Source organism: Panthera onca, chromosome A1 (assembly GCF_046562875.1).
Source record: "Panthera onca isolate mPanOnc1 chromosome A1, mPanOnc1 haplotype 2, whole genome shotgun sequence".
Taxonomy (NCBI): Eukaryota; Metazoa; Chordata; class Mammalia; order Carnivora; family Felidae; genus Panthera; species Panthera onca.
This window is the reverse complement of record NC_138339.1, coordinates 48689990-48704528: the sequence shown is the minus strand read 5'-3', so window position 1 is coordinate 48704528 and position 14539 is coordinate 48689990. Positions and strand designations below refer to the sequence as shown.

Sequence of the window (14539 nt, the reverse complement as noted above, 5' to 3'; positions counted from 1 at the left end):
ATTTAGATTTTATTCCAGGGTCATGAGAAACCATTCATGTTTTCTGGGTAGGGAATGATATTTCCAGTTCTGTTTTAGGAAACATTGCTCTGGTAAGAGTGTGGGAGATGTATGAGAAGGAGCAAGCCTGGGGGCAGAGAGGCTACCCAGGAACCTTTTGTAATAATTCATACCAGAGATGAATGTCTAGAGTAGAATAATGGCAGCAGTAACTACAGAGAGGGGACAGAGTCAAAGCCACTTAGGAGTTAGGATTGGGAGGACAGTGACCAGAGTAAGAATGAAGGATGACTCATTCTCTGTACTTGGGAGGTTAGATTGATGTGACAGGTTAACTAGTAAGGAACCCCAGGAAAAAGGGTGAATTTGTTTGGGAGAGCTGGAGTTTGAAGGGTCCCTGAGGAATGTCTAATGGGCAGTTGGGAATATGGGGCTGGGTTGACTTATGGATGCCTGGGTGAGAATGGGTGTCTTTGATGATTGGCACCTACCTCTGATCAAATAATAATTACCATGATTCAGGTTACAATTGCTGAACAGGAACTTAAAAATACACCAATAATTTAATACATGTTATCTCATAAGGGACAGTTCAGGGCTCTAGATATGATTTGGGGAATCACTGATAATAAATGACACTTACCAAATGCTTTTTATATACCAGGCTTGGGCACAGTGTCTCATTGTGAGGCATTGTCTGCATCTGTGTGAAAGATGCTATCATTACTTCCATTATAAAGGAAAAGAAACTGAGGTTTGGAGAAGTTAGATTTGCCAGAGTTTGAACCCTGGGTCTCTTGGCTCTTGAAACTCAGCTCTTAAGCACTTTATTATATTTTCTCATTAGGAGAGGGATAATGGAAAGCTCCTGTGAAATCACTTAAAGATATTGTGTGAGATGGAGGGAGAAATGAAAAGGTACAACCCCATAAAGGGACAACTACATTGCAAGAGGAGGCAGGGATGAAGACAGAAAAAGTAGGAAGGGATCCAGCAGAGCATGAGTGCAGAGAGGGCTGAGCTGACAAAAGTTATGGAGGGTATAGTCAAATACTGGGAAATTCAGAACGCTGGTCAAGAAGGATGAGGCCCTTAGGTGGCTGTGAACCATTAGGTGAACAGTGTTAGCTCTCTGGGTGGATGCTCTGAAGTCCAAGACAAGCAATTGTTAGAGAGTGAATATTAGGTGTTCTTTCAAGAAGTTTGAGGATGGATATTTAGAGAAGGAGATAGTGAATGGAGCAAGGTTGGTCCTGGTGTAGCAGAAGGGGATCAGTCAAAAATGAGAGAGGTAGGGTTTGGTCTAGAAATGGAGGTAAGAGAAAAGGGAGTGAGGATAGAATAAATGAAAGTGTGGAGCAATCTGATCTCATGTTGACTTCCCAGGGGATGGAACCAAGACCTTGAACTTCAAGGTCATCCAGTTCATGTATATATCAGACCTGGCCATGGGTTGAAAACACAGGGTGCTTAGTAAAAATATAGATTGCTTTACTCTACCCAAGGCTTGAAGAATTAGAACCTACCCTGGGGGTGGGTCTAAGAAATTGTATGCTTAGCAAACTTCCTCAGGAGATTCTTTTGAAGCCATCCCATCCCTGGCCCCAAGAAGACATTTAGGAGTTGCTGGTCTAGTGTGCACACTTCGTTCTACATAGAAAGAAACTGAGGCACACAGGCATAAAAAAGTTCAAAGAGAAGTGGGAACGAGGCCCCAGATAGGACTCTCTTCTGGCTCTCAAATCAGAGCTCTTTCCCCTACATTGCACTATTTTATTAAAGACAAAGCTGAGCCATGTTAGAACTTAACATTTTTTCTGGGTCCTCAGTTGATCAAGGACATAAAGAAGTTGTAGGGGGAATTGCTGTTTTCAGTACAAGTTCAGCAGAAGGAACAGAGGAAGGCAGGGGAATGAAGCAAAGCTCATTTTCACTCACAAATGCCGTTGTTAGGAGGAAAGAAATTGGATGCAGTTGATTTCAAAGTCAACATCTTTCGTGAGGCATTAGCCGATTTGTTTTATCTCTCATGCCCACGCTGTTCACAGGCTCGAATCAGTTGTAGGCTGGCAGTCTGGGGATAAAGGCAAAGGACAAAAAATGGATTTTCATGATTCTTCTCACAATAGCATTATATTCTACCAACCGTACAAATGATATTTTTTCATTAATAAAGCTGGGATTGAATCTGTGTAATTCTAGCATCTAACAGCTCACCTTCAGAAAGGTCAACCAAATAAAAACAAAGGGAGTTGCCAAGCTTTAAGAGAAGTATGTTTGTGGTAAAGCAAACAAAGGGAAAAAGAAGTAAGGTGTCTATTTCAGCCACTGAAATAGACCATGGGGCCAGTCTTAAGATGGGGCCTCATTGAAGGATAACCCAGTGAGCTGGGTGACCACTCTGCACACCAAAATGTTCCTCCGACACTGATCTAGGCCCTGGAGAGATCTTTGGTGTCACAGGGGGAAGGGTAATGACATACCTCAGCAGGTTCTGTGATGAGGCAAGGTATCGGTTCTCCCACTGTGAACAAGTCATTGACTGAAGCCACCAACGCCCTTTGGCATGGCCACCTGTTGAACTCTGGGGTGCTCAGCAGCCCAGCAGAGGGGGGCAGACATGGAAGGTGGCATCAGATAACATTGCTCTAACATTGTGAAGAGTTTTCAATCAATAAGAATCGTGCCTCAGATAAATCTCACTGGCTCTGATACTGCCACTGCTTGACTAGTGACCATTACTAGCTGTGCAGTCCTGGGCAAGAGATGGGACCTCCCTAAGTTTCAGTTGCCTCCTCTTTCAAGCACTCTGCTGAAGTTTACTTCCCTCGGTAGATTTATTTTGAAGTTCAAGAGTGATAATGTGAAAGTGTTTTGTGCACTTTCAGCTGCTTACATTGTGCTCATTATCATCATCATCAATAATAATAGTTAGAAATATATAGTTATTTATATATTAATATTATTATAAATTATAAAAATTATATTATTAATATTAAAATATTAAAGTAATAGTTAGAAAGATCTCCTTTCCAAAAACTGCACCCATCAAAGCAGCAAAAAGGTTAGGGTTCCATTCCAAATGGATTTCTTCCTGTTTTGCCGCAAAATAGCAAGATCATTCACTCTCCACCACTGAACTTTCTATGGCAACTGTATGTGAGCATTTGCCATATTTTCCAAAGACTGTAGAGCTCAGAGGATAAGAGTTTGGCCTCTGCAGGTAGATAATCCTGGCTCTGAGATTTGCTCTTTCCTTTCCTAGCTACATGACTTGGGCAAGTCACCTGACATCTCTAGGCCACAGGATTCTCACTGGGCAGTGAGAAAACCAACGGTGTCTATTGCAAAGCATTTTCTTTAAAAAAAAATTTTTTTTAAGGTTTACTTATTTTTGAGAGAGAAAGAGAGAAAGGGAGACAGAGACTCTGAAGCAGGCTCCACACAGTCAGTGCAGAGTCCAGTGCAGGGCTTGAACTCACAAGCCGTGAGATCATGACCTGAGCTGAAATCAAGAGTTGGGTGCTTAACCGACTGAGCCACCAGGTGCCTGACTGCAGAGCATTTTCTGAGCTCAAACATGGAAGTGCTTTGACATGGAAGTACTTTGCATTGTGTCTGGCATGCAATATAGTTAAGTGCTTGGTATATGGTATCCACTTATTATTATTGTTGTTGTTAGCATTTCTGAGGTTCCTTGGTAAAGTGAGGACTTTGCCACCTCCCTCAACCAAAATCAATCAGCTGGTGTAGGAAGAGCATTGCCCTGCAGAGAGGAGTCCAGGGTTGGGGGGGGGGCGGGGATGGTGGATTAGGGATGAGGTCTTAACTCTGTTTCACTTCATATTGGCACGTGAGAGTAGTGACTTGAGGTGACAACTCTGGGCTCTCATAATGATGACGACATTTTTGTTGGTGGGGCATCCTTGGAGGCAGTGGAAGTTTGACACAAAGTTTGGAACTCAGTGACTTAAAAAAATATATATATATGATATAAAATTTATATCACATATATATAAATATATAAATATGTGATATTAATATATAAAAATATATAGATATATATGTGATATAAAATTTATATCATATATACAATATATATATACTTTTTTGAGAGAGAGAGAGTGAGCAGGGGAGGGGCAGAGAGAGAGAGGGTGGGGGGAGTAGAGGATCTGAAGCTGGTTCCATGCTGACAGCAACGAGCCCAATGTGGGGCTGGAACTCAGAAATTGTGAGGTCATGACCTGAGCTGAAGTCAGATGTTCAACCAACTGAGCCACCCAGGTGCCCCGGAACTCAGTGACTCTTAAATAATGGTGTTCTAGAGTTTCCTTCTGTTAACTCATCTGCATGAAATGTGAAGTCATCTTACCATTCCTTCTTTATGAACCACATTGGGTGCCAACCCAATTTGCTGTCTGTTCCCTTTCAAAATTAAAAAAAAAAAAAAAAAAAAGGTCCTTACCCAATTTTGCCCTTGGTGCTAAGGAACACCTGACTCACATATGGAATGATTGATTTATTTCAGCGTATGGTGCTCTTTTGATCATTGCACATATTAAAAACATTCAGAGGTCTCCAAAATTTTAAAGCAAGTATGTGAATTGAAGAAAGTTGTGTTTCTGTTTTCAAAAGCCGTTTTGAAATTCCAGATCTGCATTAGTGCTGCCAGGCAAGTACAAAAAATATGGGTCCTAGTCACTTCCTTCGTTACTCATTACTATGAAACCCTGAATGAGTGAAACTGTCTCTAGAATTTAGTTTTTCCTTAAAAAGGGAGGGATCAGAGGAGATAATTTCGAATTCTTTTCAAGTCTAAAATACTCTCAGAAGGATCTTTTTTATCTTGCCTTTGAATTTTTAAGGCCATACCACCAGTGGTCCAGAAGGGGGCAGCATAAGCCAGATGCTACCTATGGAAGAACACCTGAAGGCTTGAAGTTGTCACTTTTAAAGTCCTAGGATTGTGCTAAGATTGTATCATTGAGTTGACTTATATCAGAACTAAATTTGCTTTAAAAGTACTTACAGATGAGTCCTGTGTCTATGAATTTAATGAGTCAAATTACTTAGTTATCAGTTTTTAAACAGACCCACTGAGAATATAGAGTGCTTTTATTTCCAGTTGATTTCTGGCATGTAGCCCACTGGCTAGAGTTTGTATTTTCAAATAGGATGCTAATATGCTCTTTTTCTTTCCTCTCAGAGTGGTTATAATCATGATTTTTTTGAGTCATTCAGAGTTGAGTTCAAATTTCCTTTTATTATCTGTGCTACCTTGAAAGAGTGATTTAAACTTATTCAGCCTCAGTTTATGTCTGTAGAATGGATGGTATAAGCATTAAGTGAGATAATTTATATGAAGTGCTTATCGCTCTGCCAGGCATACTGTAGTGCTCAATAAGTTGACTTTTACAGGGAGTTCCAAGTAATTTTGAAGCAAATTTCCACCAGTGGGATGGCAAAAGGGGTGATGTTCAAAATGGATTTTGAAAGATTTTCTTAACTCAAAATTCAATGCCATTCCAGATCTGCACATAGCATGTAGTTTTATTTCAGTGAGTAAATTCGAATCCACTACCTTAGGCATAACCATCTTGAGGGGAAGTCTCATCACTCTAGGGTCTGAAGGTCTGAAGGTTTTAGCATTAAAATTGTGCTCTGATATAACACATTTAATTCCCTGACTCCATGGGTGTTGTTTTTGCATCCGGGGACTAACTATACCAGAAGTCAGCAAACTCTTCTGTAAAGGGCCAGACTGTACATATTTTCGGTCCTACCAGCCATGCTGGTGGTCTCAACTACTCCGCTCTGCCCTTGTAGTACAAAAGCAGCCCCAGATAACACATGAACAAATGGGCACTTCAATAAAACTTTACTGATGGGCATTCAATATGAATTGCCTGTAGTTTGTATGTGTTATGAGTTATTCTTCTTTTGATTTTTCCCCAATAAAAAAATATTAAAATGATTCCTAGCTCTCAGGCTGTACAAAAACAGGCAGCAGGTTGGATTCAACCTCATCCAGATACAGGACACATTCTTTAGAAAGGGCAGATGTGAGTCTCCTTCAACAGAGCTCTTCCAGCATATGCAATGAATACTGCTTCCTATCCTACTAGATGATAAAAGAAAAGGCAATATTTTTATGTTGTGGTTTTAACATTTACACTTTATATTTTTATGTTATAAAATAAATACATGCTCTTGTAAAAGAAAACAGCAAAACACTGTAAAGTGAAATGTCCTTGTATTCTAAAAATTCTTCCCAAGCCCTCACCCCAAATGACCAAGATGAAGAAATAATTACCATAACAGTTTGGGCTATATCTTTTCAGATCATTTTTTTTTTCTCACGACAGAGTAACGTCTATCATTTTTTTTCACACAAAAAATTTTACAAAATCATTTTTAAACGTACTTTAAAATGTATTCAACATTTTTTTCAATAAATCTTTATTACAAAGCCACTATGCATGTATTAGTTTGAACCATATGAAATGCTGATATTTAAACCACTTTTTAAAAGCTTTTTATTTTGAAACAGTTTTAGACTCAACACAAACTTGCAAAAATAGTACAGAGAAATCTATATGTTCCTCCAGTTTCCCGCTCCCCCCCCCCCCCACAAACATCTTACATAACTGTAGCACGTGGTCAAAGTAGGAAATGGACATTGGCATGATGCAATTAACAAGTCTACAAACTCTACTTGGATTTCACCAGTTTTTACATGCATTCATTATCTAAAAGCAAACAAACAAACCATTTTTGATATAGAAAAGTCTCTCTGCCTATTTATAAGTCCATATTCTTGCTCTAGAGACTTATATGTATTACATATATATGTATATTATGCACATATTACATACACACATATAATATGTAATATACATATATATAACATGTAATATACATACATACATAATACACACATACATATTCCATACATATATAATATGTAATATACACACATGATATATAATATGTAATATACACATATATATGATATATAATATATAATATACATACATATATATGTGTGTGTGTGTGTGTGTATATATCTCCTGAACATCTTTGTACACCAGTACTCGTATCTAGGGGGGGTGTCTTTTACTAAGAGCATCACTGAGTTCTTTTTCAGCTGTGAGTTGATGTGTTTCTAACAGTGATCTTCAAAGTTTCACTTAGAAGGTCACTGTGGCAGTGCTTCAGCGAAACCTTGAGAGTTTGCTCTTGACTCAGGCATCTTGGAGAGTTTTCAGGAATTAACATATGATATATATTTTACAGTTAAAATTTTCTCATTTGAGAAAATCTAGAAATTATAAAAAAGTACTAATTAAAAAATTTTTAATTGCCTATAATATTTCCATTCAATGTCAGATGTATCTAGTCTTTCAGTATTTCTTTTCAGTTTTCCTTGTGAAGCAAGAGGTATGCATGTGTTTGTTGTATGTTCTTAAGTATTTACATACTGATTTTCTATACTAAGCATAGCTTTACATCCTTTTTAAAAAATTACCATGAAAAATAATCATTTTCTCAGGTCATTCAAATTCTTTTTTACAAAGGCATCCAGAAATTTAAAGGTTGAAAAGGACATAGGAGATTGGTTGGGGCAATATCAGCATTTTGGGATGAGTAAACTGTGGCTCAGAGAGAGCAAATATCATGCCCAAGGTCACACAGCCAGGAAACCTGGGGTAGATACATATTCAGAGATGGCAGTGCAGCGTTGGGGAGACCCAGGTGTGTTCTCACAGTGCTCCAAGGTCTGGGGTGGAATCCCACAGGAATTCCACTTTGCCAGAGTACCCATAAGCCAATTTACTGATTTACAATGACAACTCTGCCAAGACTGTCCATATTTTCATATTTTTTTTTAATATAAATGCATTCTCACCCTGTAGGGAAGTCTAATATTAATCAGAAGTGTCAGTGAGTCCATAGACCTGGGAAAAGTGTGGTTAAGTTGAAGATTCTTTTATCGTTGTTATTACCTGGTGATGAATTTCTTTTAGGTAGATAACCATACATATATGGTGAAAGTACAAAGCGTGCAAAAACATTTTAAATGAGAGCCAGTCTTCCTGTCATCCCTTGTGCCCGTCCCCAGAGCCGCTGTTCCTGTGGAAGACCTTAGTGATCACTGTGTCTCTTTTGAATTCCCAAGGATGCTGTAAAAATTTACCAGAAATGTAGTGGCATAGACCAACACAAATTTATTGTCTTATTGTGCAGGAGGTCAGAAGTCCTAAAATTGAGGTGTCAGCAGGGCCATGTTCTCTCTGAAGGCTCTAAGGGAAGATCCCTTCTCGTCTCTTCCAGCTTATGGCGCCTCAGAGATTCCTTGGCTTGAAGCCACATGCCTTCAATCTCTGCCCATCTTTTTTTTTTTTTTTTTAAATTTTTTTAATTTATTTTTGAGACAGAGAGAGACAGAGCATGAATAGGGGAGGGTCAGAGAGAGAGGGAGACACAGAATCTGAAACAGGCTCCAGGCTCTGAGCTGTCAGCACAGAACCCGACGCGGGGCTCAAACTCACGGACTGTGAGATCATGACCTGAGCCGAAGTCGGCCGCTTAACCGACTGAGCCACCCTGGCGCCCCTCTCTGCCCATCTTTACGTGGCCTTCCCTGTGTGTCCCTCTGTGTCTTCTTCTCTCCTTACGAGGATGCCTGCCATTGGATTTAAGACCTATCCTAAATCTAGGATGGTTTCATCTCAATATCTTTAAACTAATTACATCTGCAAAGATGCCCTATTTCTAAAAGGTCACAGTCTGAGGTTCTGAGTACACATAATTTTGAGGAAGACCATACTTAATCTACCACAGTTCCCCTCTCACAGAATTGCTTTTCTTGCAAGTTCTGGGGGGCTCCTGCCTTTGCCTGAATGTGCTTGTGTAAGAGGTCAGGGTCTTGAGAGTGGAAGGACCAAGGTAGCACAGAAAACACAGAAGTGAGTAGTCTTCACTTGCCTACCCCATCCCCTAGCTGTTAGCGTCACTGTGTTTCATGGGGAACAAATGTCGCCAGCCATTTATTCGGTGTCTAACTCTATCTAACACTGGGTTTGGAGTGCCTCCATTGGGCCTTTTGGCAATTTCTAAAGAAGAGAAGGAAGATGAGGAGGAGGAGGAGAAGGAGAAGGAGGAGAAGGAGGAGTATTGTTTGGTATCACTCAGCAGTGTTTGTGTTTACAAAACGTCTCTCCCATTAGACAATTCCAATGTAAAATACAGATTAGCTGTGACAAAACTGACCTGGGATGGCTTTTCTCTTTGATGGTTTCAATTTCCAGCTTATCCATCACAAATGATTGTAATACTATAGGATTTTGACAAAACAGGGGTAGGAGATTTGAATTCTTACCTGCAATTTCCAGCTCTAGGGGATAATAGCAGAGAGAAAAACAACAATAACTGAGTTGTAGGATATGAAAACATGCTGAATTTTCTCCTCAGAGTTTATGCTCCTAGGCATTCAACAGGTCACTTTTCCTGTCGAAGAAATAAACTCTTGTACCAAATTATGAGCCTTAGAAAACCCATCATGTTTTTTCTTATGCCTTGAGTGCAAGGAAGGCTGGGAGAAACAATGATCAATTTCAGTAATTATTGGCCTAGATTTTTATTATATTCAGGCCTCGTCTATGTGTGGCTTTATGTTCTGTTTCTATCAGCAGGTTTTGTTGTACATGTGATTTTGCATTCTTCCTTGGCATTTTCTCCTGGCCTGGATTCCTTGACACAGTTCTCACTTTCTACTCTCTGCCATTTGTTTCTTCTGCTTCCTTCTCCCTCACCTTCTCTGCCCACCTTTTAAGTGCTGGGGTTTCTTAGGATTCCTGCTCTTCTCTCTCTGGACACGCAGACCTTGGATTTCTTATATGCTCTGAGGATTTTAACTCTCCTTGGAGACCGATGACTCCCAAATCAGTATCTGCAACTCCAACTTTTCCTGAGTTTGATTCAGATTTCAATCTGCCAACTGCACGTTAGGCCAGTGTTGTGTGTGTGTGTCCCTCAGGTGCCTTCCTCACCGACTATAAATTTGAACTCCTCATCCTTTTCACCGAGATGGACACTTCTGCTCTGCTTCTTCTGTGCCCAGTCTTAGCAGACAGCTGGGCAATGGCCCAGAGTCTCAAGAAGGAATCTGCAAATTATCTAAGACTTGTTTCTTTCTCACCCTCACGTTCAATGTCCTTGAACGTCCTTCCTCTTGATCTCCCTGCTAAGCATTTGTGGAATCTGTCTCTCTCCCTTTGTTTCTACTGGCTCTGAATTTCGGACCTGGGACCAGATGATAACTGATCATCTCATCTGGTTATTTCCTTATCCTCTTAACTAGACCATAACAAGCTTAAGATGTCTCCATAGTTTCCCACTGCCTACAGCATTAAACGGAGACTTACCAGCATGACTGGTTCCTGCCCATCTCTGTGTCATCCTCTGCCACTCCACATTTCTCATTTTCTACCTTCACAGCCTCTTGCCATACCACTTGGAACCACACTGTTCCATGCTTCATGGCTTTGCTGATGCTGCTCTACCTAAAAGGCCCTTACTATCTTTCATTGCTAATTCTTACCCAACCTTAACTCAGTTCAGGTGTTACTCATTCAACAAACACTTATTGAGCAATGAGTGTGTGCCAGGCAGTGTTGGGGTCCCATTGTTGAGCAGGCAGAGGGACACTGTCCTCATGGAGCTTAATTCTAGAAGTTCTCACTGAACTATGATGGTAGGCTACATGCCTCTCCCTGTGCCTGCCCTCATCAGCAACCTTCCATGGTCCATCATTACCTTGGCCCGTGGGGCCACTGGTCTTCCTTCTGTAATGTACTGTAAATTTCATGATGGTGGGGCCATGCCGTGTTCATCTTAGCATTCTTAGTGCCTGGAATAGTACTTAGCGTTTGGTAGATTCTCAGTATGTTTTCCTTGATGAACTCAACTATTGTTTATAACATAAAAACATCCATGTCTCATGAGACCTTCACCTTCTGGAGAACACTTACCCTTGGTCCTCCAGAACAGGTCAGCCATCCTTGTGATATGCCCCTACATCTTGCATTATTTATTCCCAGAATTTTGCACAATTAGGACATTATTTTTTCAACCACTCACTTTTTTTTGTTGTTGTTGTTGTTTCAATTTGATTTCCTGAGGGTGCCTGGGTGGCTCAGTCGGCTAAGCATTTAAATTCGGCTCAGGGCATGATCTCACAGTTTGTGAGTTCGAGCCCCGCATCAAACTCAGTGCTGACAGTTCAGAGCTTGGAGCCTGCTTCAGATTCTGCATCTGCCTCTCTTTCTCCCCCCACCCCACCTCAAGCTCTGTCTCTCTCAACAATAAAACAAAAAATTAGAAAAAAATTGTTTAAAAAAATTTGGTTTTCCACCTTAAGTTGTAAATTTGATCATCCAGGTTGATGGTCAGGCTAGCACAGTACATGGCCTATAATAAATGCATAATAGATATTTGTTAACTAATGGATTGGCACATTTTTTGGCTGGATAAAAATCCTGAATGTGTTGCTGGGACCTACAGAAAATGTAGACCCAATTGCCTGCTGACCTAATGCCCCACTCTACCCATCTATAAAATGGAGATGTTCCTGTGGCATAATGTTGGATAGCAGCTGAGTATCAGATAAAACCATCTCAAAACAAATGTGTTGTAAATAAATTATACAAAAAGAAAAGATGGGATTGAAAGATTAAACACATCAACTAAAATTCCAGATGAGGTTTGAAATGCCTATTTCAGGATGTGGTATTTTATTCCTCCACAGAAAATATAAACATTTCCCCTCACTTTTCCTCCCCAGAATCTGAGACAGCAATGGTTGTGCAGAATGAAGCTCAATCAGAAGAGGTAAAATTTTTGTGAAGTATTTGAAGCATGTGACTTCCATTTTTAAAATCCACAATAGAGGTTTGCAGAAATGAACTGGGGAGGACAGATCTATCTAAGCAGCAACGGTTGTGAGTTAGCTGAGGAATCTGTAGACTTGTGCTCTTGGCAGAACTAACTTTCATATTGTTACTTCTATATGTGCAGATGCTTTGGAAACCAATAAGAAAAAAAACCATACAAAAACATGGAAAGATCAATATGTGTTCCTTCTGCATGGCCCAGGGTTAGTGACATCCTGCAGAATCAACCCTTGCCACCGGCATATTTCTTATTTGCTGACCGTGCCTTTCATTAATTTTTATCATCACAAAAGTGGTTCAAGCTGCATCAAGTAAAAACTGTCAGCAGCATAGACACCTATAAGGGAAAAGGGAAAAGCGTCCCCATCCCTTCTTTCTTCCTTCCCTTCTCCCTCTGCAGAGAGAGATTGTTGTCCCTCCTTGCTGCTGTGTTGGAGAAAGGGACAGGAAGGTGAGGCAATGGAGCATGACCTGGACAGCAGAGGTGGCATTGAGCCCCTACTAGAACTAGGTGCTGCCTGCAGAGCAAAACTCCTCAAATGATTTGGTGTCAGAAGTCCTGTACACTCATAAAAATTAAAACAAATTTAAAGTGATGTTAATTAATTCATTTAAAAGCAAAGAAAGCAAATCCATTACTTGTTGACCTAAATAACGTTTTATGAAAAATAACTCTATTTTCCCTGAACGAAAATATATTAGCGAGAGAAGTGGCATTAGTGGCATTGTTTGACATTTCTGCAAATCTCATTAATGTCTGGCTTGCTAGGAGACAGAAAGATACTCTTATCTGCTTGCATATTCTATCATCAGAATGGTGACAGTAGTCCATTACTTGTCACGTAACCTCTGGGAAACCCTACCTTCCATCTTGTGAGAGAATGACAGTGAAAAGGGCAAATAATGTCTCATGAAAATCGTTTTGATCTCATGGGTCCCCTGGCTACACTTTGAGAACCACTGCTGTCAAAAAGTTGAAATTGAGTTCCATTTCCCTCTTCTATCTTGTTGCCTCTGGAGGTCTAAGTCAGCTGAGGTCCTGAGCTGCACAGAACTGGGAAGAACTCAAAGGATTTAGGTGGTAGCCAACGAAGAGACTTGACCATGAACACAGGGCTCACAGCACAGTTCTTTCCTATCTTCAGACCCCTGAGCCCCACAGCTCATATGCCTGATGTCGGAGATTTTTGGAGATTATTTTTAAAAACTTCTGATTTGTAAGGCTGCCTTGTCTTGATCTTGAGACATGTCAGGCAAAATGGGGTGAGAAGCAGTGAGGCTGCTGATGGAGGGAAGATATGATTGGGACTGGAAGCTGTGTGAGTATGAAGTTCAGAAACGAGTGGCCCCCTCACCTTCCCTGTGTCTCACCAGGTAAAAATGGTCATCAACCCTGACCTGCTAATGATCATTGCTCCCTCCGTGGGATTTGTGCTGTTGGTGTTGCTTGTGGCGTTTTTCCTTCGAGGTAAGGAGGGCAGGCCCAGGTGGGACGGAGCCCTCAGAGCTGTGGAGGCTCCAGGAGGGCCTGAGAGTGAACAGATTCTGCTTTCTGCCCCTGTCTCCATCCCCCAGAGTCCTCTTTCCATCCGGTCCCTATCCTGATCAAGGGAAACTCATTCTCCCTAAGATGCTAAAGCCTTCATGTATCATCTTCCTGATGGAGTTTATATTTTGGAAAAGAAAAAAAAAAAGAGTACTTTCATTTACTGGATGCATAACCTGTGACAGTTCTGATGCTATGCTCTTGATGTGCCTCTTTTCTCCCTCATTACTGCCTTAAGTGGAAAGTGCTATTATTATCATTGTCTGGGGTGGAGGAAGTCGTGGCCTGGCCTCCTCCTCTGACTAGGACTGCCCCAGGAAGAAAGCCATGAAGGATCTTGGCCTTATTATCTCCTTAAAGCAAGTTTTCCTTACCTGGGTTCCACAGAGAGACCTCGGGGGAAAGTGAATCCCTTGAAATCATGTGTAAAGGTACTTTCATGTTGATATCTGCATTTTTCAAGGGGCAGCGTCCATAATTGTTATTAGATTCTCCAGCCGGTCTGTGACCTTGCACCCCTCCTTCCCACCACCACTCCTCACTTTCAAAACAATAGTTTTGAAACACAGCAAAAAGGAGTCATGAAACAGGGTTTTAAGTTGTCATGCAAAGTATAGGCATGTGGCATCTCGTCCTGTTGTAAAATGGGGGAAAACTGTTCTGTAGTCATCAACAGAAACTGTTTCGAGGTGGTAGATAAGGAGATAAGACTGGTAACCATCTCAACTGGTTTGAGCAGCAGTAGCGAAACTTGTACATTTCAGCACCTGTCCCTAGTGAACACCGCCAAAGGGAACTGGAAACTCAGTGGAAGCCTGTCTTTAGCCTTCATGCAAAGCCCTCGTAAAGGCAGAGGCCATTGGTCCTCAGACAGTTTTGGAAATTCTGAGTATGTCTCATAAGGAAGTGTTTTAAAACTTGAGTGAGTGCGTGAATTATGAGTGGGCAGTGACTTAAAAATGAAGCGGCTTAACACTATTGCCCACACATGGGAACAACTGTGTAAGTGATGGGCACTGCCTCGGGACCCATAGAGGCA

The 14539-nt window shown here is 40.9% G+C and overlaps 1 protein-coding gene across 5 annotated transcripts in view; it reads left to right on the top strand.

Moving 5' to 3' along the window:
• The window catches only part of TIMD4 (T cell immunoglobulin and mucin domain containing 4), a 40090-nt gene that overhangs the window by 23118 nt on the left and 2433 nt on the right, over window positions 1-14539 (top strand). For 4 of the 5 annotated variants that reach the window (XM_078446234.2, XM_078446232.2, XM_078446231.2 and 1 more), the window contains 2 exons: window positions 11846-11892; window positions 13329-13422. In XM_078446234.2, coding sequence (XP_078302360.1) covers window positions 11846-11892; window positions 13329-13422 — 141 coding nt within the window. Of the gene's footprint in view, window positions 1-4865; window positions 5036-11845; window positions 11893-13328; window positions 13423-14539 lie in introns of those variants that run through there. The other variant, XM_060634816.3, reaches the window with a different exon arrangement.